Genomic DNA, 24,403 nt, shown 5'->3' with positions numbered 1-24,403 from the left:
CGCGTGAAAAACATAAATATCAGTTCGTGTGTTGCTTTAATCAACGGGCGCGTTCTGAATCTGTTATATTTTCCAACATAACAAAGTGTCCTATCATTATTTCAAAAATATCAGAAAACGATACGCTATAAATTTTTTATTTAGGTAATATTGGTTTGTTCGAAAAATTTTCACCGTTTTTTTTTTTTTTTATCACTTGAATCATTCTGTTGTATTTTGTAAAAACTGCTTTTAGTTGCACATCAAATGTAGGAATTAAAGAAAAAAAATTCGCGTTGTTCAAAAAAAAAAAAAAAAAAGAACAAAAGAGCCTTGAGCAAAGAAATAATACTTTTAACGATTCCTTCAATTTCCCTGCAGGCGACTCAATGGTTGCGCTTCTGGCGGTATAAAACAATACGGTTCGTTTCTTCCACGCTGCAACCCTATAACTGTAACACGTCCAATAATTTCGATGGCTATCGTTATAAAAATCAGAAAATTGTTGAATCGTACAGAAATAAAGTTGAAAAATGATGGAAAATTTGGCCAAAGCTGTCACGGACGAATAGCGCGGTTAAATAGCGATCTCGTTGAACCGGAAACTGGATGATGACGTGCAGATCAAAGCCCCGACAATTATCAAGGAATTAGTTATAGTTAACTGAGCGGGACCACGCCTGTTTCGCGTTGCGCGCAATTTGACGGTGATTGTCATAGCCTAGCCGATCTACGGGCTCGACACGCGCATGCAGCAGCTCGCAACAACGCTTCAACGCTGCAACGCGTTGCATGCACGCCGCATATAGATGCACGCGTTAACCTGACTGCCGATAGAACTTGTCCAACTTGCTACACCGATGTGTGCAACTGCCGTCCCGTTCCTTACGTGTACCGGCAGTTCGAATTTCGTATTGGATTCAGCGAAATAGTTGCCGCCAGTGCTTCCCATGCCCGATTTGTGTGCCCCGAGATTAACGAGAAAGCTCCGAGAGGAAAACAGAATTTGCATTTGATAGGTGTTGGATTTTAGCTAATCTAACGGATATTATGATAACGTGTTTTATCTATTAGTTATATCTATTAGTTGGTATTAGCGGAGTGCGGGTGTTTGCGGCTACATTTACGGGAAATTTGAGATGGGAAACATATATAAAGATATATACGTATATATGGAATATCCAAAGTGAAGTATGTACTGCATATTTTTGTCAATATCACAGATATGTAGCTTTTGGATTAGATGCTTAGTAATTGCATTTATTACACCACAATGTAGTTCCTGTAGAAATTAATTTAATGTAATTATCTGTGGGAAAAGGGGGGAAGAATGTTTCTCTACGATCGAAGATATATAAATGCTGAAGCTTCTGATACTTTTCTCCATATTATGACAATGATGTTAAGGTTCAGTTTTCTCTAAGAGATAAATACAATTTTTTAGTTGCACTCGAAGAAATACATTAAAAAATATAAATTTGTACACACATCTGATATCAAAAAGTGTAACCGGAGGAACATGTATGTACTTTATGAAAAGGGTTAGCGTGATAACAGTAATTTAGTAAGAATCATATTTTACCACGACGGGGAAGTATCTGAATTCATGTAGAATTTCATGCTAAACTGTAAGAATCATATTTCTTGATTATGAAAAACGGAGAGTCCATAATCTTCTCTCTAAGAATAAAACAAGTATTTAGCCGAGATATCTACAGACTATCTCAAAAAGTCTGCTACCCTTAAGCAGAATTTCTAGTTGCTCCGTAGGTTATCCGTTCTCTCGAAAAATTTCCCGTAATACTTGTTCATGTTTCATTACCTTTGCACGATATTTCATTCCGCAGCGGAGGAACTCGAGCAAACGAGAAAGTATCCATTATCGCGTTCTCTGTACAAGCGCGATTTGTAGCGAGAAGCTACTTAACCGGGCCTGTATATCTCGACCGACTTTGTTGCTCGATGAACAACCGGTTTCCTTAGACCACGTCTGGACTTTCCGCTTATTCGCTCTCGTGTTCCGTGGCACATCGTCTGTAATTTCAAATGGATAAACGCACCTCGAACACGCATCCATCATGGCCATCATAACCACCTTTCCTTCGGCAAGAAGAAAGAAACTAAAGAGAAAAGAAAGAGAAGAGTGGAAAAAAAACGAAGAAAGAGTGGAAAGTGGTTCGTACGTTTCCCATGAAGCTCGTGCAGAATGTGGCGTGTTCTTAAAAGCAGGAACTTTCCGCCGCAGCATTGATTGGCAGCGTGTCGGAAGAAATTGTCGACAGGCGAGGACCTCGCACCCCCGTTTTCTTTTCTCTCGCCAGCATCAACTAACACGCCGCTCCTTCCAAGGCCGCGATTACCATTTTATCGGGTCTGATTTGCGAGCACTTTACACGAACCCCGCTACTGCCACCGAACGACTGCACTTACCACCAGCCTCGTCGCTCTTTCCACGGTTTTACCCTGGGCACCAGGTGCCACGTATGCGTGCCACCCACACATTCACGCATCTGTCGAACTGTTCCAGTCGTTCTCAAGGAAATCTTTTTTTTATTATGGACCCTACTTCTACTAAGCTGCGCGCCATATTCAGCCAATGGTAGATATACGACGTCACGAAGAAGATTAGTCTAGAAAGTGTAAAGATAGTTTAGGGGTTAGATTGATTTATACAAATCGAAGGCGTTTAACGTATTTGCTGAGGGTGGTGAGGCAACAACAAAAAAGATATTTAGCGATTATAACATTTGTTTTATAGAGAGTGTTAATAGAAAGCAAAATTTTACAATGATCGTTTCTCCAACAATAGCCGTGGAGCTTTAAAATTAAGCCGATTGAAATTCTCTTTTCATCAAACGAATCTCGATATACTTCCGTGCGAAATTTTAAATTCCCCATGTTTCTGTACGTTACTTCGCGCAACGATGATCAATAAAATCAATATTTATGGACGCGAACAAGTAGTTTCAGCTATCAGGATCAGCCCAGTAGAATCGACATGCGTAAAAAGGAACTACGTTTCGAAACGAGCGGAACGTTCTAAATATTAACGAAATCCATTGTAATTGAGTTTTGAACACATGCAAAGGGGTAAGGTGATCTTTGTCAAACAATTTACAGTACTGTGTTCTTTATTTATCTCCTAGACGTTGAGGTTGACTAATAGGCGAACGAGTGGATGAATTTGCAATAGAAAAATATATTGAAATAAATATAGGTATAAGTATAAGTATAGGTATAGTGTATGCTGATCCAGATCCTCACTCTCTCAGTGTTATGATACAATAACATATGATAGGGAGCACGTTCATATATTTATAGCAAAGGATATTACCAAAAAGTTAACCTTGGTGTGTAACTCTAACTGAAGGCTACAAGAAACAGCAATAGAAATCTACTTATAGTTCCTTTGTTTCTAGACCTTGTAACCCAAAACAAAATTTATATTTAAAGGCACAGTAATATGGACCTTTTCTTATTTTGAATTTTTTTCACTAAATTCTGTTCTCTTCGTAACAGCGGTCTCCAAGTCACGGATATACAAAAATAAAGACGTAGTAATTAATGTTAGTAATTTTACAACATCGTATTCGTAATAAGAGTATCGAATGAAAACATAATCGGGGGACTTTCTGGGAAAGCGGTTCGCCGAGCTATATTTTGAGTGAATTAAACGTTTTTCCAGCTTTTTAACATTATTTGTGTTCAACTCTTTATATTATATTTAAAGAATTCCATGATAATCCGATTATTTGACTAGTAACTGTACGTGTATTACACGTTTTTTGATTGATTGATTCATAAACCGTTTTTCAGAAAGCTTTTCAATTTATAAAAGGAATCGTATGTTACAACTGCGTAAACGAATATCAAACAGTAATTTTATAACTTCATTCGTACTCTGTGAAATCAGAATGTTTAGCGTAGATAGAAAGATCTATCGCCGCGATATCGTTACGTATTTTTGTTCGTTGAAACGATATATACTATGATTGTGGCCAATACAAAATCAGGTTAAACTGATGCGTTGTGTCTACCACTGGTTTGTTCGCTTTTGCTTTCATTCAAAAATAACCACGAATTAGGTCCGATTTTAAATGGATTATCCTGACGCAATTTCGGATATTGCAACAGTGGCAACGCGTGGCCGACCACTATGTTACAGATATGACTGAAAATCCGACGATCCATTCGCGACGTAATGCTTTTCGTGCATTTAATAGGGGCCGATGTTGCATTTTCACCGTGGAAACCAGCAATCGATACGTGGTCACGTGTATATTAGAAATATCGTATGTACGTGAAAGTCAGCCCGCATTTCAATTATCTCGGTTATTTGTATTACATTGTAGAACCACAGGCGTAATTGTCAAAATTTATGTCATCGGGGCATAAATTTCAAACGTTATGCGATATGAGATATCACAGCGGAACGATATAAGTCAAAAATATTTTGCAAAATTTTGATTTTCACTCATTCCAGCGATATCTATTTCAAAGATACCGATTATCAAATTTTTTATATTAGGCACGCCGTTAATTTTTTCACAGAACATTGTAGATTCGTCATTCATTGTTAAAATCGAAAGAGTAAAAGACTAAAAGATAAGACTGGATAATTCTACTATTGTATATTTTTTCTTCTAATTTGCATATACGAATATAGTTTTTCTAAATTTCAACAACCTCATTATCAATATTTTCTTTAGATTTCAATGGATAAGTTGACGGGTCACTATCGATTACAGGAAGTAGTTTGAAATTCATTTTAATTGATAACATACAGTGGCTGATATTGGCGCAAACAGTGTAAGATCCCTGTACGATACTGTATCAACTATAATGGAAACGCTATCGCGGTGATCTTTCCACTGTATTGTTTATTCAGCCAAACGACAAACGGGGCCGATACTCGTCGTGTTGTTGTTACATAAGTGGTGTGTTTGTTATCGAAAACACGGTCTGATCTCGCGTATCGCATATTTTTCGATGACGCGGTCGTTATCAACGAGATGATCGATCAGCAAAAAAAGAGAGAGAGAGGGAGAGAGAAAAAAGAAAAATCTGGCAACGCATCCCGTTAATTCCCGTTTTTCATTCAGAGTCAAAATATTCTAACAATGTACCGTGCGTAATTACGTTGCGATAGCTTGCGAAGAAATCCGTAAAATTTGCCCAAACAAAACGCGCAGCCGAGGAATTTTGCTATTAATTCGCAAATTATAAAATATTAATTTGATTAATTTGCTTCAACGCACTCGTAATTATTGGAAATTATCTAGGTCGTACCACTCACGCTTAAGGTCATTTTAAAATTGACAAACAAAATGTTCATTGCGGCTACGTCGTTAGTATTTAATATCATTTGAAGATCGACGGAAGTTGTCGAGATTGTGTCACAGGCGATTAAAGTCACTCTTAATTAACATTCTGCTATTATCGACTAAGATCACCCAAAGATCACGAGATCATTTCAATCATAGTTATTATTATCGATACTTATAGATAGCTGCGGACCATTTAAGGGAAATAAATGCGTGACACGGTCTTTCAACGTCATTTTCCACATCCAATTTGTTATTCTATATAAAAGCAATGGTAAAATCTATAGTGGTAGATATATATAAACGTAGGCCAGGCCAGATTTATCAACCATTTTAAAGAAATTGCATCACATCGGCTTTGATGGATTAAATGCAGCACACAAAAATTCTATAAAGCAGAACGTTACTATTTTTTCCGATCTGGGTCGGTGCTCGAGCGACTGATCCTATAATATTCTTCAAAGGAAGGCCGCTTCTCTCGGAGCGATCATCAGCCTGATTGAATATAACATGATAGCTTGGAGCGTACGATCCGTATGTCCAAGCGATGCTGATAAAAATTCGTCTGTTCCCCTGTATGTATAACGTGTGGGCGCACACGTTCGTTGTTAACGACTTATTAAAATTTCACCGAACAGCAGCGGCGACAGTCGCCGAACGAAGAATTAATTGCAGAATTCTGCGAATTCGTGACGCTTTGTCAATTGCGCCGAAAGCTATATGCACAAAGCTGCGAGCTTGTCTATCATGTTTGACGTTTGCAAGAAACGATAAGGCCTTAATTTGATAGCGCGTCTCTGAATACAATCGTATTTGATTCCTCGCTACGAAATAAGCGAAATACGCTTCGTGAAATATTCATTAGATAGTATTATTTGAAGAAATTTTAGTGTCATTATGAATACATTTGCATAACGATAGGGTTAAGATTTGATAAGATTTGAAAAAGGTCGTGTATGACAAATTTCTATTCCTTTCAAATGCACCTAACGTTAGTTCCGCAAAAAGAAGCCTTGACATTTTTCTTGTGTCTCGTTGCAAACAACTCGATATTTGTAATTTTTATAATAAAAAGAGATCGAATGTAAAAAAGAACGAGTTGACATTAGCGAAGGCTAGAACGAATATGGATTAGAGCGATATAGAGAGAAGATAGGAAATGTTTATCGGTAAATCAAGTGGCGATAGACTCTGAGAGTTTGGTGGCTCAGGTGGCGCATTATCGCGTCGATGCCTTTCAAGATGTCGGTAAACGAGGCAAGACATCAGCTTTCAATAGAAGGTAGCTCGTAAGACGCGTGCAAAGTACGAAGAATGAGGTTGGAAGAAGGAGAGCGGTGTTGGAAGTCTGAGCGAAAACGAGCGGCTGGGACGTGTAAACATCGAATTGTATCGGAGAATTTCAATCCGAACAGTCGGGGTGAAGGCAATGTTTGCCGATGTCTCGAGCACAACCGCGCATCGATCTGGTTTATCGCGTATTCGATATGACGCCATTGAATCGAATTCGATCATAAACAGAGCGTGCCGATGGAAGAAAGCTCTGTGTAAACAACGATTTAATTCGATTCTGTAATTTTCGCGGTTGGGATCGCCGGATTAATTGGGATCCCATGGCAGCGCATCCGCGCTTAATCGGAATCGTGTCGCGTGACAATCGTCCGGATTGGTGAACGCCACCGATGGATCGAACTTTTCTGGCTGATACCTCGTCAAATTTTTCCCCGTAATATTACCAAAGGAAATAAGAATCTTTTTTTCGTTTCCGACGTCCGGTAGACCTCCGCTTTTAGCTTTTAGGAAAACTGAATTCGATTCGATCATCACGTTGGATAAAAGAAATCCATCACGGGTCTTGCTCGTTTTTCGCGTATAGAAAATCGGTTTCCAAACGCAATCAACGGCGTTGAACGCGCCTGGACCGGACCAAAAAGTCCCTGGAGAAAAACCGCACGCATGCCGCGATGAAACTGTTGTTTAAAATTAACGAGGCAATGCGTGCTACTCGCGCAGATGGCTGCTAAACAATTATTAGCCCATTATCCCGCAAACATTAATTGCCCCGATTAAACTATAAATTTCTGCCTGTGTAATTACGTGGCCAGCTACCAACGAGCGAGGAAGACGCAAGAAAATCCAAATTGGCCGCAATTTTAAAAACACTTTGTTTATTATGACGATAAGAAAACAAGTAATTCACTGTATGAATGCCTTAAACGGGAGCACCAAATAATTGGTCCGACGGGGAAAACTGTGAGACATTAACGTAACATTGCATATGCACACGTCGCTGCTAGCAATAAAACGCACGAGCTACTGTGCATGGATGCAACTAGAATAATCATCCAGGTGGAATCTCATTTTTTCGAGTTACGCGGCCACTGGTCCTGCAAGATGCGTAATTACCTTGTGTAATTAGCAGATAGCAGAAGAGCAGCAGCTTTGCTTTATCTCATATTTGTTGCCTACGCCATATTTTGTCGCTTTAAACTTGAAATACTATGGCATTTGATACGAACATAACGAAACTGTTTCTATTACCTTTTTCACAAGCAGTAAGAATTCAAAGCGTCACATACAGAGATCTTTGGTCCTGTGTATATTTATTAACGTGCATTTTACAGAAATATCCGCTCTGGGAATTACGGTATTTTACAAACGCATGTAAAAGGAGAAGAGAAGCGTTTACGAATATTCTATCATCACTCTATTAAACTAAAACCATCCTGTGTGTACACAAACGATCTTCATTTTCTAGTCAGCTCTAAGCCCTCTAAGGATCAGAAGCGTCCCCTTGATGCATGTCGTTCGACAACCCTAATTTCCACGTCGTCAGAAAGTTTCGCGACACAGCCCATTCCCCATACTCCGTCCGAACTTGGGTCACAGCCAGTCACTGCCTTAACCGATATTTAAGCGAATTTCCAACGGAATATAACGTAGAATCGGGTAAAAAGAAATCGAAGAAATAGTAGACGAGGGACGGTCTGCAGGATTCAGAGTAGCTGCAGGCCGGTTCGAAGGCTGGACGATCGTTTAGTCGGACCAGTGGGTGATTACCGAGCGCCCTTTGGCTGGGTGGTTCGCGATAGAATCCGATTAGACGATTTAAAATCGATGAGAGACTCGACTCGTGACGGATGGAAAAGGGAACAGGGGCTGATGGAATGGGGTAAAGGGGTGGAAACGCCACGGCGTGAGACGAACGGATGGACGTGCGACCGGATGGCGGCTCGCAATTACCATTCATTACTTTGTTGGGGCCAATTGACATAACTGATTGGTATTCGGCTGCCACACCACCCTCAAAGGACCCTCCGGTCCACGGCAACGAGCTAATGCAGTTAGCCACGTCTGCGTCCAGTTACACACTCTCCGGCCTGCGTCTAGATCGGACACGTTCCCGAATTTGTCGCTGGACTCGGGTTACAATGCTGTTTTTTTTGCCAAACTAATGCAAACAACCTCGATGCTGATGGCTTTTTGAAACCACCGCAACTGGATTTGTTGTCCAGGAAAGTCCATACTGGACGTGTAACAGCAATCGAGTACGGTGATGCACGTGCGTGTTCGTAGAGGTAGTGTATGAAGTATGTCGTGGAATGATAGTGGTTTCTATGTATACTATCTAGTGTAGTAACATTTAATACAAAAATCCGGCACAGTTCAACATCAACAAGAGTAACTGATAATTAGGCTGCGGATTTTTATGATTCGTGAGAAATTTCGAAGATGCACGAAAGCGTAGAGTTTTACAATCAAATGAGTAATCAAAATATTATGCTTTTTCTGTATATAAAAAGTAAAAAATTAACTTGAGAAGAGAACGAGGAAGGTAGACGTTTCGTGATTACACGGAATATTCATCGATTCGTGATTAAAGCAATGGAAAGTGGAAGAGCGAAATCGTGGGTTGACTTCGTCGGAAGTTGCTCGTTCGTGTTTCGAGCGGGACAATCGGCTACGCGACGTTCAAAGAGAGACGTTTCAATGAACGGTCGTAACTTCGTTATAGAGCGTTTAAAACAAAAGTTCCTCGGCTGGAAACTCGCTGGCCCGGTCGCGTTTATGATAATTAAATGACACGCTATTAACCATAAAAGCGTCGCAGCGACAATATCACGACTCGAAGTTACTTTACGACATTACAACGAGCCAGAGCTGTAAAGCCTCCGACTGATAATGTTTTAACACGATAGGGAAGTTCGTTAACTTCTCCAGACGAATACAGCAAACACGCCGGACAGGCGAATTAAAAATGGTACGTTTGATACTATCGTTGCCACGTTTCCACTTCTCATTTTCTTGCCACGTTCAACCGAGAACACCACTGAATATCTTTAATTAACTGACTAATTAGATACACTGTACGTGCCTATACTGACTAACGTTGTGGTTATATTTGGTTTGCAAACTTGTTCGACGACATTGGAGTACAACCAACTTGAAGCGTGATTAAATGACTAGAATGCTGCCCGAAACGCTATACTATATATACTGAATTTTAAAAAATTAGCACGCGTTATTCACTTCTGAATTCGCATAAGTAAATATTAGGTCGTCCGAAAAGTTTCTTTTATAAGGAAATAATGGATGCGCAACATTTTTCGTTTTATATTATTTTATCGAATTACGTATGATTCATTTTGTTCTATTAAAATAAAGATCGCAACGTTCGACAGATTAGGTTACATGTTTGTATAAAGATGCGTTGTTGTAAAAGACGTGTCTGTAAAAGAAAGATACTTTTCGGACAACCTAATATGTATGTCGATATTTTGTTATCAGAGCAAACAGACCCAATGAAAGAGCGAACGAAGCGAACGATGCGTACCAACTATTATTCATTGCATGCAACGGGCCGAAGCGTGTAAACACAAAAGTTAGAGCGTAAAAGAAAGGAGGTAGGCGACGAGGGAGAAATCGAATTTCATTAAAGGAAAACATTTACGCGCGGCGAAATCGCTGAAAAATCACTGACGCGTTTTATTAGTTATCGCGTATCCGCGAGATATTTCGATTCCCCGGAGTATTTTCAACGCAGATGGAAAAAATCTGTTCTATTTGTCGAATGAATTTAGATCGACAATTTAGAATTCGCTTCGATCTGAATTCACCTATAAATAGAATAATTGGAAGAAATATTTCACGTAACGAAATAAATAAAAATGAAGGAGAAAATTCATTGACGGATCGTTTAAATGGCACCCATTGAAAACGTGGTTGAAGCTGGTGGATTTAATTGTTTATTAACTAGCAATTCCGTTTCGTGCTGGTAAACAGAAAATGCGTGACGCAGAAAATTATGGATTATAGGAAACATTTCAAGTTAAAGTATAAAATATAACAAAACTAACTATAGCGTATGGCGTGAGCAAAGCGAGGATTCGCATACGGTGGAAGCATCGCTTGCTGACTTTCCCTCATTGGGCTCGTAGATTAAAAAACCTGTCTATAGTAAAATTGTATATTTCTTTCAATTCGTTGGGAAACGTATATTAAAAGTCCACGAATAGAATAACTAAGCGAAATAAAATAAAAAGTTTATCTTAAAATAATTAGAAAATAAAATTAATGAAAAGCATTGGACGTGTAATAAATATCAGTAGATATTGTCACGCTTATGGTCGATAAATTGATTGTTGCATTAAATCGAGTTTTACGTACATTCTTTTATGCGTCATTCTCGGACAGAAACTGTTCGAAAAAATTGAACCTATGTTTTGCAGAAATCCATCAGTTCCTCGAAGTATCTTCCTGACGTATAAGGGAACAGTCTGGTAGGAATCATTAAAACTTCCCGAACCAAGCTTCCGCTGCGGTGTCAAACGAAAGAAGTCCAAAGATATATCTCACGGAACGGTAAAGTTTCCTCTCGAGCTCGATTCTTAGCTTCCCCTCGCGTCCCTATTCACCGACCTGAACCCCGACCAGCACTGACTAAGCGATATTCCCTGGGAGGTGTCGACCAGAACGGAAAGTTAACTGATAAATAGCAGCTAATACTTTAGGCACATCGGCGTCTGTTAGAATTTCGGAGCCACTTAGACCGGTTTTCCTCGGGAAGGAAGCCAGGTTTCTCTGAATTCCGCTAAAGTGTTTCCCGTTTAACGCGCTCGGTGCATCCGTCGCCTAGTTTTTGCGCCGCCGCCCTGTCAACGACGTTGAACGATCGCTTCCTCGCTCTGTGAAGCTTCTTGCACCCTCGGCGGAATAGGTTTGCCAAGATGACGAGTGATCTCGATGAACGAGCCAGGATCAAGAAGAAGAATACTGCTCGCGATTTCGCGATAACTAAACAAAGCTTTGATAGATATGGCGGACGTTCGATCGGGCAGGTCGAAAGAGGATGGTACTCAAAGTCAATTATGGATAAAAAGAGCATCAGAGTGGAACATTTGATAGAAAAAACGCATGATCGTGAAAACGCGGATGATTCAGTGGTGGGATGGATGGCGTGCGATGGTAGCCGATCGAAAAGCAATCAAAAACGCGAGAACACGAGATCGGTTATCGTGGGCGTCGGTTCGAAAATGCGCGTGGACAGCCGTACAACGCGTATAATCGAACTGGCCGGCGTGCCGGTCCGATGTAAAAATGGGAGCTTTATCCGCGACATGAATACTAATTGGCGACAGAAACGTATTCTCCCGCGGTACTGGTGGTCGCCGCCGCATTTTTCGAAAGCTCGCTTAATTCGGCCCGATGTCATTAACGTTTGTGATTCGCCGATAAATTATTCAGGATAATTGGATTCGAGCCGAGTATAAAATCCGCCGGTCAATATAGGATGACCTGCCCCCGGTCGCGATCGGGAAAACCAATACACTCGATCGACGCTCTCACGGGGGACATTTCACACGCCGGCAAACAGGGGAGAACAATCGGGATCCCTGTTCGCTATTTACCGATGGAACGATAGCTTATCGCTGAATCGTGAGCAAGGCGTCCCTGAATCCTTGGAAACGCACTGAAGCACGTGCTCCTCTCCATAATCGTCCTGATGCATTCTACGCTGATTGAAAATTCCCCTTTAAAGCGAGACGGTGAAGTACGTGTAGTACAGAGTGACACAAAAACAATGTAATCTTCGGCCTTTCGAAACTGATTTCTTTCGATTTATCCTAACCTAAATAATGATTGTTTTTTATTGATCGACAATAATAGAAGTACATCTTCGTGGATGGTTTCACGAAGATGACATGAAACGCTGAAATGTAATACCAGTTTGATCGAAAAGTACATTTATCGCTTATTGTATGCTCCGTATAATATATAGTATGTCAGGTATGGAAGTATTAATTGTAAATTTTAATGTCTTATTAAATCGATGTCTACCTTAATTCGTTTTTTTTTCGGTATTTAAAGAGCAAGGAATATCTTGAGGTTATACGTTACGTTAACGTTCCAGGTACATCGACTCTGTATCGGGCAACGAGGCTCGTTCAACCAGTCAAGGATAGTCACCCCCGAATAGAATTCAGGCGGCGAGCAGGGGTGAGTTTGACTATTTTTAGTTCGCTCGTTACGTGTTTCGATTTTATGATAATGCAGCCTCTCTTATGCTAACGAGGCAACGTTCGTCGCCCGATAACCGTAGCCGAGGGTTACGACGGCGACGTCGCTCACGAAATTCGATTCTCTTCCCTAACGGATTAATTAAAGAACACGCGGAGAGCTCGGTGTTCGCGTGATTCTCACGTGACACTTGTGAAACGTACGCAACCCTTCGCCATGCAACGTCCTTCTTTCTCTTTCCCTTCTTTGCATTGCATCGCGGGACAATCCTTTGAAACGGCGACCTGAGTTGTGCGCGAAAATTCACGGTCCGTGGATCGAAAGGAAGGAAACAGGCGTCGAAAGCGACTGCAAAGAGAGAAGGACGTCGCCGGAAGACGAGGGAGTAGGGAGCCCAGCAGAAGGCCGCGAATTAATTAAGAGCCTGTGAGTTACCGCGCGGCAAATAAGATGAGACTTCTAGGATGTTCATCGTCAAAATATTTGGTACAGATTGCTGGGCGCACGCTGGAACGCCAGCGATGTCTACGATGCGACCTAGCCGGGAATGAAATTTTGTCGGGAAGTGTTTTAATATAGCTCGCGTGCTTCCTCGAAAATCGAGGACTTTCTTATTCGGTATTCCGTCAACGGCTGGAGTATGACTTTGCCTCACGACCAGTGACGAAAACTGATTAAATTTGTCGTTATCAGCGTCGTTTTCTTCGTTATACCGACGAGTAATTGTTTTCGTGACAATACGAATGCAAGCAGCGTCGTAGATAACGAAAATTGGATACTCGATGCACGCGTTAATATCAAAATAGGACAAACTTCTCGTTCACCATATCAGGCACGGTCTATTGAACGAGACATGACAGAAATGCAAATGGAATACTCGCGGATCGGTCAACCGCGCCTTATCACTTATCGCGACAACTGTTCCTCAGCTTCTGAGAGGCCAGAGAGAAACAAACCACCGATGATTGATCTTATCGTGCAGAAGTGGCAGCTTAATTCGTATGCCGGAAGAACAGAGGCCGGAGGGAAAGAAAGAGAGAAAGATCAGAGAGGAGAAAAAGATGTCTACGTCGATTCTCAACGGGATGCGAAAGCACGTTGCGAATACATACAACGTGTGTATACAAATGAAGTCGATGGTGTGCGCGAGGGCGCACCTTTTCCAAGTGTCTCGGCGACGTCTGAAAGAGGAAGAGAAATAACGGGAACAAGAGATAGGAGGATAGGTTGAAGAATGTGCACTCAACGTGATTGGTGCAGCGCCGCGGCGGTGCACACTGGAGGCTGTCTGCATGAAAACTTGAGAATTTCCACTCAGGCACTCGTATGCGTATACGGCCTCCAACGGTATGCTGCCTCTCGCCGCCCCTCACGCCCATCCCCTCTTACTCACTACGTCTTCCAGAGAACGACCAAACAATGCTCTCCACTTTCTCTCTACCAACTTGACGGAATATTTCTAGGAATTGAGTCTGTTGTTACCAAGGTTGTTAGCTGCGATTCACGCGACACGACTTATTCGAATGGTTTATTCTACCCTGCTAACGTCATTAACTACCTGAAAACGGTGCACTTTACGAGTCAAGGGTTTGACTATGAAATCTGACAGAGGGCGAACGCTCAAAGGGAGAAACGTTCGAAGATAACAATTTCCGGAAGTGAAGGAAGCTGCTTCTCAAGTAATAACCGAAAGAACTTCGGATTATATTAGGAATTAACGGACCAAGTTGGCGAACTAATTTTTTTTCGTTTTCGCCCTATGGAATCCAGCGAATTCCAGGTATCGCGGTACTTTTAATTGGTACATTACCACGGAAGATAAAATCTCTACCGTGATCGTCTCTTCCCGCGGCTTGAGAGCGCCACGATGTAATTATTCTATGAATATTCGAAAATTCATGAACGAGTTCCGCCGCGCTAAATAATGCAATCACATTAAATCCGTAAATGGACAATTAATTAACGAGCTATGGATCGACAGCCGCGATGCTTTTTCTTCGTAGCTGAGGAAATCGGTGAAAGAAAAGAGAACAGAGAAAGTCTATTTTAACCACGTCTGATTCATCCATAATTTACGGCATGGAAAATTCGACTGGAAATACTCGCCATCAGCTGCGTTCCTAATTAATTATTTTTATCCGATACCTCGATTTAGTTCGCGGTCGATTCTAAATTTATACTTTAACGACTTCTCTCCCCGTCAAGGGCTGTCGTTTAAAATGCGGCGAAATTTTCGATTCACTGACGATACGAAACCAACGTAATTCGTCACGTTTTAAAAATGTAGTCATTGATTTATTCATTGGAATGCCGCAGCAGGGAACGGATGTGCGGTAAAAAATCGCGAAGCTTGATATTGTGCGCGCGAGCGGAGATTGAGACTTTTAATCGGACGAGCGTACAACAGCGACGGTGCGGCGCGATAAAAATTGTAATGTACAATTAACCACTTTGTTTAAACAGTCGTGATCTTGTTAACAGGATTTTGCATTTAATATTCGCGTAGTTTTGCCATTTCTGGCGCAAATAATTATGGAAGTTCGCTATTTGTGATGCTGGAGGTTCGTTAAATTTTCATAAAAGCTGCAGGGAAGCGTCGGAAGTTTATTGTCTATTTCGAACCGAGGTTTATCGACGAATAATTCTACGTAGAGATGGAAAAATCGCTGGAAAATAACACCGAAATAGATCTAAATGGAACTGCACAATTAAAAAATTACAACCATAAAAACGAGATAAATAGAATAAGGTTTATTAAAAATTAATCGTCAATACATCAATAACATGGTACAGGTGATTCGTCAACGTTGCCAAAACCCGTAAAAAATGCAAAATCAAAATTACTCATGCATGGAACGATATATATTAGGAGAGGTATACATGACGGAGGAAGATGCAGGAATAGTTATCGAATTGGTGAACACCATGGTACCTGGACGAGGATAGGAATCAACATCGGCAGCATAAACTACCAAGGCAGGAGGAACTGACAGGGAAGCTCTAGCATTTACTTTGACAGGTTCATTGCCGAAATTGAGCATAACAATTACAGTTTCGCTTCCTAGAGTACGAGTAATACCCAAAACCTGCTTATCCAATACTGAAACGTTTAAAGAGCCCCTTGCGATTACTGGTCGTTTCTTTATGTTCATTAACTGTTTGAACAGCTGATATGGGGAGCTAGTTGCTCTCTTCTGAGCTGCCAGGTTCAATGTCTTATAATTGGGATGCACAGGCAACCAGGTTTTCGTACCATTGGAGAATCCAGCGCTGGTGGTACTGTCCCATTGGAACGGTGTTCTTTCTGGATCTCTGGATTTCAAGTAGTATCTGGCAGGACCAGCGTTGCAACCGGCTGGGTCGACAGTCTCCTTGTACGTGAATGGTCTGTCTACCATTCCGATTTCGTCTCCGTTGTAAATAACCGCTATACCTGGTAGGACCATCGCCATCTGGATAATCATATTAGCTCGTCCAGTGCCGAATCTAGACGCCACGCGATGGTTATCGTGGTTGCCCACGACCCAATTCGGCACGTTGCCACTCGGCACGCTTTTCACCCACTTATCTATCAAATTTTTGTAGTCCATCGCGGTAGATTTGTTGTCCAGATTCCTAATGAACATAAAGTTGAAGGGAACATTGGAGCCAGCTGTGTAGTATTTCATGGTACGTTCGTGAGTGGTGTATGCTTCCGTGAGAATTAGCCTAGGATCGGAATTAGTACGGTTGGAGTGGTCGTCCATCAGCTTTCTCCAACTGTTGAGCGTGCCGTAGGTTTCGTTCTGATCTAACGTGTAAATATGAAGCAGACTGTCGTAATCGTCACTAGGGATATCGGTTCTGTTTGCGCTCGGTTCATCCCTAAAATTGACATCCTCAAACATGAGATTGATAGCGTCAATGCGGAAACCATCGACCCCGCGGTCCATCCAGAATGTCAACACATTCTTTATCTCTTGATTCAAATCTTTGTTGCGATAATTCAAATCTGGTTGACCTATAGCGAATTGATGCAGATAGTATTGCTTACGGACGTTGTTCCACTCCCAAGCCGAGCCTCCAAAGCCACTCAACCAGTTGTTTGGCGGTTTTCTGGTCCCGTTGACGATCTTGGCGTCGCGCCAGACGTAGTATTCGTCGTACGGCTTGATCTTTTGAATACTCTTCTTGAACCAGGGATGCTCGGGAGAACTATGATTAGGCACGAAGTCCATGATCACCTTGAGCCCGAGGGACTTGGCCTTGGCTACCAGTTTGTCGAAATCCGCTAGAGTTCCGTAAGTGGGATCGATGTCGGTATAGTTGGAGATGTCGTAACCAAAATCAACTTGTGGACTCTTATAAATTGGTGATAGCCAGAGAGCAGTGGCACCGATGTCTTTAATATGCTCCAGCTTGCTGGTGATACCGTTCAAATCACCGATACCATCTCCGTTGCTGTCTTTGAAACTCCTCGGGTAGATTTGGTACACGATGGCATTTTTGAACCAGTTCACGTCTACTGCCGCGCTTAGCGCGAACAATAAAAAACACGATGTAATCGTTAGTCGAAACATGATGGACTACTGCACCAAGAGGAACGCGGACGGCCCTTTATAGTACGCGACGATATTATACATCTATTTACTTGCACATTTCGATTATCTAAAATCACTTTTATCAAATCATTTTTATTCAATTAATCAAAGATAATACCATTTCGAGTAGCTGTCAACGATAACGAGAAGATAGTTAGATACTTGACTTTTATCATAGACCATGTATCAATTTATTTTTTTGCCTTCTGATTTTTCCTGAGAAAGAAACTTTCTATATCGAAATTGTTTTCTATACTTTCTTATATCTTCAAACATTTTTTCACACTCGATAGCAGCTTCCTTTCGTTGAAGAACACATCGAAGCTTCGATTTCTTATCGTGAAAAATCGCAAGCTTTTTCAATGAGTGGAGAACATTGCACGGAATGCAACTCACGATAAGATTCCTTGCAGTGCCGAGCTACTCGAAAGACGGATAAACACCTAGAATCGCACGACCTTGCGTGTTCAAGACGTTTATGCGTGCCGGTTTCGTTTCTGTCGTGTCCCGACTAATTATACGACCAGCTACGCTCTATCAGATCAGTTTCTTACTTTCTTTTTACCGAGACCAATTTGAGGCCCGAAGTCCGCCGTCGCGAATAAATTCGCCATTTATCTGCGTCACGGCAATCTTCTCCCTTTCTTGTATCTGTAGGGAATCGATTATCAACGACGTGAAAATGCGTAATTCTTGTAAAATTTCCAAATACCATGATCCTGTTCTAATTGCTATCGTTAACTCGATGTTAATTAATTAAAGAATCTATATAAATGATAAAAGATTATTTTTGTTAAACTGGACGATTTTGCCAGATGGCGATACGTTTTCTAAGCCGCGATATCGAACCGATACGTGTATCTATCAAAAGAGGTAATCGAAATCGCGTTGTTTCGATGAAAAAGAGGAGTACAATTTATTAGCGAACAATGTTAGTTTCAACTTCAAATAGAGATCAACTTCAAACTCAACGTGAAGAACGCGTAACGAGGAAAGAATGACACAACATTCTATAAAATGTAGCACGCCACAATAGATTGAAAGCTCTATGTGCAAGCTATTTCCATACATCGTATTGGAAACAGAATTTTTATAACCGGCACCCTTGATAACAATTCTTCATAATTGAGAAGAAAAGAAATGCAACTGAGCCAGCCATCGGTATTATTCACAGGGGAATAAAGAGTCGGACGAAAGTCAATCGAGGAATTGACAGGGTTTTATCAATTTCTTTTTTCTCTTTTTGGCGGTTAAAGTGTGACGTGACCTAGTTTCCTTTTTGGATCCACGCAATGAATTCGAAACGATTTATCAAAATTTCAAACTTCGATAACGCTGAAATTTTCAATCGGTTTCTGGTGTGCACGCACGCCATTAGCAACGTTGGTTTGTAAAACAAACCGCGCATAAAGATAATCAACCAGAGCGCCTACCGACTGTCAATATTCATCAAATTTGAATGATATCGCTGTCCAGCTAGGGGAAAAAAGCGAGTCACAGCCTATTTTTTTCACCGATCAATCCGGCTCGCGCGCCACGGATAAAGGAAACGTTTTCCGGATCGGTCGCAAAAATGTTCTCTGACACGCATTGTTTTGGTGGTACGCGGCCAACGATACACCGCTGAAATAGAACATGGTCCGCGTCGATTCCGGAACCACGATCCAGTATCCGATTTTTGTCAGAAAAGTGATCTTTTTCCATTATCAGACATCTATATGTAGATTTCTTCCAGGCAAACGCCAGAGACGAAAGAAAAATGACGAATAGTTGGTACACAAGGAGGCGTACTATGCTTGGTAAACAAGAAAGTTTTCTTCGTTTAATTAGAACTTTCGTTTAAGCTTAATTAATGCTTGAGATTACGATGGTTCTCTGTCGTTTAATAACGCGGATAGAACAAATTCTCAGTAATAATGGCTGAATGCAATACTTCTGCTCGTGATTTACGCTGGAAGATACATGCCCGTAGATTTCGCAACAAGCAAGGACTAACATGGTACTCGTGTAGAACCGGCACCGCGCCACAGGAACAAAGTTTCGCCATAGCATTATTTCTGCGTGTAATTTTCTTCTTGGCTTATTGCGAACTGCATTCATTCATTGTTCATAGCGGTGCCGGGGGCAATTTCACCGAAACAATGAATTATTCATATTGTAAACATTCGTTCTTCCCTCGTAGTTATCAGTCTCTTCAGTACCATGTTTCACTTTTTTTAGACCGTGTTTTAATCGCAGTCGTTTCATTATTTACCATAGAAATAACTATACCAAACTTTGTAGCCATTTTTCCATCCCTGCAATTAGTCCTGTAGGACAAAATAATTGCGGTAAGTAGTATTCTCTGTGAGAGCTTTATAATCACCTACTAAATTGAAGCTTTAAGTAGAATCATCCTTTGATCTATCCGCAGTGAGGCTCGTACGCGTTAATTTTTATTTAATACTCGTAATTCACGATGTCTGTTACCATCAAAGCTTCGAGAATATAAGTTAGTAATAAATTATAACTAAGCTTATGCTACATTGATACATGTTCCTCAACGAATCCTTATGTTTGATAAAAACATCTCAAATTACTTGGTTCGAACGGAGCTTTAATCTCCGAACGAATTTACGAACTTAGAAGGTAAATGTATTAAAGAATCAGATCACAAAATGAATTTTGAACATGGAAAATAATTATGAGAAAGAGTTGCAGGTGTTAGCGCGCGGTTAGCCGTAGGTTAAGTCGGGGTTTCGAGTTAATTTCCATAGGTTTGCGGCACGCAGGGTGAGAGGGTGTTTTTCACGATGTGCGATCACTTCGAAAGGGCAATGCGAGACGAGGGATTAGCGCGGCTCTGTTATAACGAGGCCACGTTATGTCAGCCACCCTTGCTACGAAGGGATAGTCAAACAACCCCCTTGCAGTTTACGGCCGTAATTAACTTCCTAGGTTATTAGCCCTCGTTCGCGGTTGTAGCTCGCTACTCCATAGGACTTTGTCTCACAACTCTTTTCAGGGATAATCCTTTCCTTGTCCTTCCTGCATCCACCTCTTGCAACTCGACTTTCATTCGACTCAGACCAGCATTTTTCAACGAACATACGCACCAAGATTCGTCCATTGTTATCTCAAAAATCATATAACAAAAAACTAATAATAAATTCTATATTATGTTCGTTAAAAAAAACAGGAATGTATATACGTCATATAGTCGATCACTATTCTATGAATATTCGAAAATTCATGAACGATTTCCGCCGCGCTAAATAATGCAATCACATTAAATCCGTAAATGGACAATTAATTAACGAGCTATGGATCGACAGCCGCGATGCTTTTTCTTCGTAGCTGAGGAAATCGGTGAAAGAAAAGAGAACAGAGAAAGTCTATTTTAACCACGTCTGATTCATCCGTAATTTACGGCGTGGAAAATTCGACTGGAAATACTCGCCATCAGCTGCGTTCCTAATTAATTATTTTTATGTGATACCTCGATTTAGTTCGCGGTCGATTCTAAATTTATAATTTAACGACTTCTCTCCCCGTCAAGGGTGTTACGTCGCGTAACACTCTACCTGGCCCAGGCCACACACCGCGGGCAAGATGGCAACCAGATGTCTTCGGATACTCACTGCGTACCCTCAATAGTCTCAAGTATCTTCCATAAATCTCAGGAATTTCCTAGTCGAGGTCCTTAAAACCAAACAAACGTCTGTTTCCGAAGCATATGTAAAGACCTTTGTCTACTACGGCTTGACAAGGGAAAGTTGGTTTTTCTCACGTATGATGCAACTTTCCTCCCACGAACCACTTTCTCTCGAGGGCGGTTAAGACCCTTCGTTTAACCAATTAACAACGAAGACTATTTACCTCACTCTCTTAGTCAAAATCGTCACCAACGAATCCGATGGTCCCGTGCGCTAGACACACCCATCCTTAGCTTTCCTCCGCCACAGCATCGTCTCCAAACATCACTGATTTTACATCCTTCGAACAGTCAACATCCCTCAACCGGGTTTACACCCGAAGATCAGTCTCAATGAAGAATCTCGTCAAGCGGTCAGCAATTCGAATACAGTGAGTCGACAAATCCATCAGTATACGCGATAATCCGTCTAGAGACTCAGGTCGCACTCATTCGTAGTCATCTCATAACAGATATTCATTTTGTGTTACACCGAAGTTGTTGGTTTGTGAAAATATATAATAACCTGTTAGCAACAGCGTTATCTTTCATTTAACTACCCTTATTATCCTAAAAGAAATAAGGGATCGAGCGATTCGCGGCGTCGATTAGCAAATCGTAACGGGAATTTATGACTCCCGTTGGCGCGCTTCTTCGAGATCGCGTCTCCCCGCGAACGTGCGAAAACAAAGGGCTGTCGTTTAAAATGCGGCGAAATTTTCGATTCACTGACGATACGAAACCAACGTAATTCGTCACGTTTTAAAAATGTAGTCATTGATTTACTCATTGGAATGCCGCAGTAGGGAACGGATGTGCGGTAAAAAATCGCGAAGCTTGATATTGTACGCGCGAGCGGAGATTGAGATTTTTAATCGGACGAGAGTACAACAGCGACGGTGCGGTGCGATAAAAATTGTAATGTACAATTAACCACTTTGTTTTAAACAGTCGTGATCTTGTTAACAGGATTTTGCATTTAATATTCGCGTAGTTTTGCCATTTCTGGCGCAAATAATTATGGAAGTTCGCTACTTGTGATGCTGGAGGTTCGTTAAATTTTCATAAAAGATGCAGGGAAGCGTCGGAAGTTTATTGTCTATTTCGAACCGAGGTTTATCGATGAATAATTCTACGTAGAGATGGAAAAATCGCTGGAAAATAACACCGAAATAGATCTAAATGGAACTGCACAATTAAAAAATTACAACCATAAAAACGAGATAAATAGAATAAGGTTTATTAAAAATTAATCGTCAATACATCAATAACATGGTACAGGTGATTCGTCAACGTTGCCAAAACTCGTAAAAAATGCAAAATCAAAATTACTCATGCATGGAACGATATATATTAGGAGAGGTATACATGACGGAGGAAGATGCAGGAATAGTTATCGAATTGGTGAAAACCATGGTACCTGGACGAGGATAGGAATCAACATCGGCAGCATAAACTACCAAGGCAGGAGGAACTGACAGGGAAGCTCTAGCATTTACTTTGACAGGTTCATTGCCGAAATTGAGCATAACAATTACAGTTTCGCTTCCTAGAGTACGAGTAATACCCAAAACCTGCTTATCCAATACTGAAACGTTTAAAGAGCCTCTTGCGATTACTGGTCGTTTCTTTATGTTCATTAACTGTTTGAACAGCTGATATGGGGAGCTAGTTGCTCTCTTCTGAGCTGCCAGATTCAATGTCTTATAATTGGGATGCACAGGCAACCAGGTTTTCGTACTATTGGAGAATCCAGCGCTGGTGGTACTGTCCCATTGGAACGGTGTTCTTTCTGGATCTCTGGATTTCAAGTAGTATCTGGCAGGACCAGCGTTGCAACCGGCTGGGTCGACAGTCTCCTTGTACGTGAATGGTCTGTCTACCATTCCGATTTCGTCTCCGTTGTAAATAACCGCTATACCTGGTAGGACCATCGCCATCTGGATAATCATATTAGCTCGTCCAGTGCCGAATCTAGACGCCACGCGATGGTTATCGTGGTTGCCCACGACCCAATTCGGCACGTTGCCACTCGGCACGCTTTTCACCCACTTATCTATCAAATTTTTGTAGTCCATCGCGGTAGATTTGTTGTTCAGACTCGTAATGAACATAAAGTTGAAGGGAACATTGGAGCCAGCTGTGTAGTATTTCATGGTACGTTCGTGAGTGGTGTATGCTTCCGTGAGAATTAGCCTAGGATCGGAATTGGTACGGTTGGAGTGGTCGTTCATCAGCTTTCTCCAACTGTTGAGCGTGCCGTAGGTTTCGTTCTGATCTAACGTGTAAATATGAAGCAGACTGTCGTAATCGTCACTAGGGATATCGGTTCTGTTTGCGCTCGGTTCATCCCTAAAATTGACATCCTCAAACATGAAATTGATAGCGTCAATGCGGAAACCATCGACCCCGCGGTTCATCCAGAATGTGAACACATTCTTTATCTCTTGATCCAAACCTTTGTTGCGATAATTCAAATCTGGTTGACCTGCAGCGAATTGATGCAGATAGTATTGCTTGCGGACGTTGTTCCACTCCCAAGCCGAGCCTCCAAAGTTACTCAACCAGTTGTTTGGCGGTTTTCTGGTCCCGTTGACGATCTTGGCGTCGCGCCAGATGTAGTACTCGTCGTACGGCTTGATCTTCTGAACACTCTTCTTGAACCAGGGATGCTCGGGAGAACTATGATTAGGCACGAAGTCCAGGATCACCTTGAGCCCGAGGGACTTGGCCTTGGCTACCAGTTTGTCGAAATCCGCTAGAGTTCCGTAAGTGGGTTCGATGTCGGTAAAGTTGGAGATGTCGTAACCAAAATCAACTTGTGGACTCTTATAAATTGGTGATAGCCAGAGAGCAGTGGCGCCGATGTCTTTAATATGCTCCAGCTTGCTGGTGATACCGTTCAAATCACCGATACCATCTCCGTTGCTGTCTTTGAAACTCCTCGGGTAGATTTGGTACACGATGGCATTTTTGAACCAGTTCACGTCTACTGCCGCGCTTAGCGCGAACAATAAGAAACACGATGTAATCGTTAGTCGAAACATGATGGACTACTGAACCAAGAGGAACACGGACGGCTCTTTATAGTACGCGGCGATATTAATCATCTATTTACTTGCACATTTCGATTATCTGAAATCGCTTTTGTCAAATCTTTTTTATTTAATTAATCAAAGATAATACCATTTCGAATAGCTGTCAACGATAACGAGAAGATAGTTAGATACTTGACTTTTATCATAGACCATGTATCAATTTATTTTTTTGCCTTCTGATTTTTCCTGAGAAAGAAACTTTCCATATCGAAATTGTTTTCTATACTTTCT

General features: G+C 41.3%; 3 protein-coding genes across 6 annotated transcripts in view; 1 reads left to right on the top strand and 2 right to left on the bottom strand.

Moving 5' to 3' along the window:
- The window catches only part of LOC126874086 (protein artichoke-like), a 182,864-nt gene that overhangs the window by 118,099 nt on the left and 40,362 nt on the right, over positions 1–24,403 (top strand). For 3 of the 4 annotated variants that reach the window (XM_050635702.1, XM_050635701.1, XM_050635703.1), the window contains exon 2: positions 12,715–12,800. The exons of the other annotated variant lie outside the window; for it this stretch is intronic. The gene's annotated coding sequence lies outside the window, so the exon portion shown is untranslated. The remainder of the gene's footprint in view (positions 1–12,714; positions 12,801–24,403) is intronic. 4 annotated transcript variants of the gene reach the window in all.
- LOC126874088 (alpha-glucosidase-like) lies at positions 15,551–17,396 on the bottom strand. Its single transcript, XM_050635706.1, has one exon. The coding sequence runs from the start codon at positions 17,378–17,380 to the stop codon at positions 15,662–15,664; it is 1,719 nt and encodes a 572-aa protein (XP_050491663.1). The 5' UTR covers positions 17,381–17,396; the 3' UTR covers positions 15,551–15,661.
- LOC126874087 (maltase A1-like) lies at positions 22,292–24,152 on the bottom strand. The gene has a single exon (XM_050635705.1). It carries the CDS (start codon positions 24,119–24,121, stop codon positions 22,403–22,405), a length of 1,719 nt encoding a protein of 572 aa, XP_050491662.1. The 5' UTR covers positions 24,122–24,152; the 3' UTR covers positions 22,292–22,402.

The sequence above is a fragment of the Bombus huntii genome, chromosome 15, assembly GCF_024542735.1.
Source record: "Bombus huntii isolate Logan2020A chromosome 15, iyBomHunt1.1, whole genome shotgun sequence".
Classification (NCBI taxonomy): domain Eukaryota; kingdom Metazoa; phylum Arthropoda; class Insecta; order Hymenoptera; family Apidae; genus Bombus; species Bombus huntii.
This window is presented reverse-complemented; position numbering and strand designations above follow the sequence as displayed.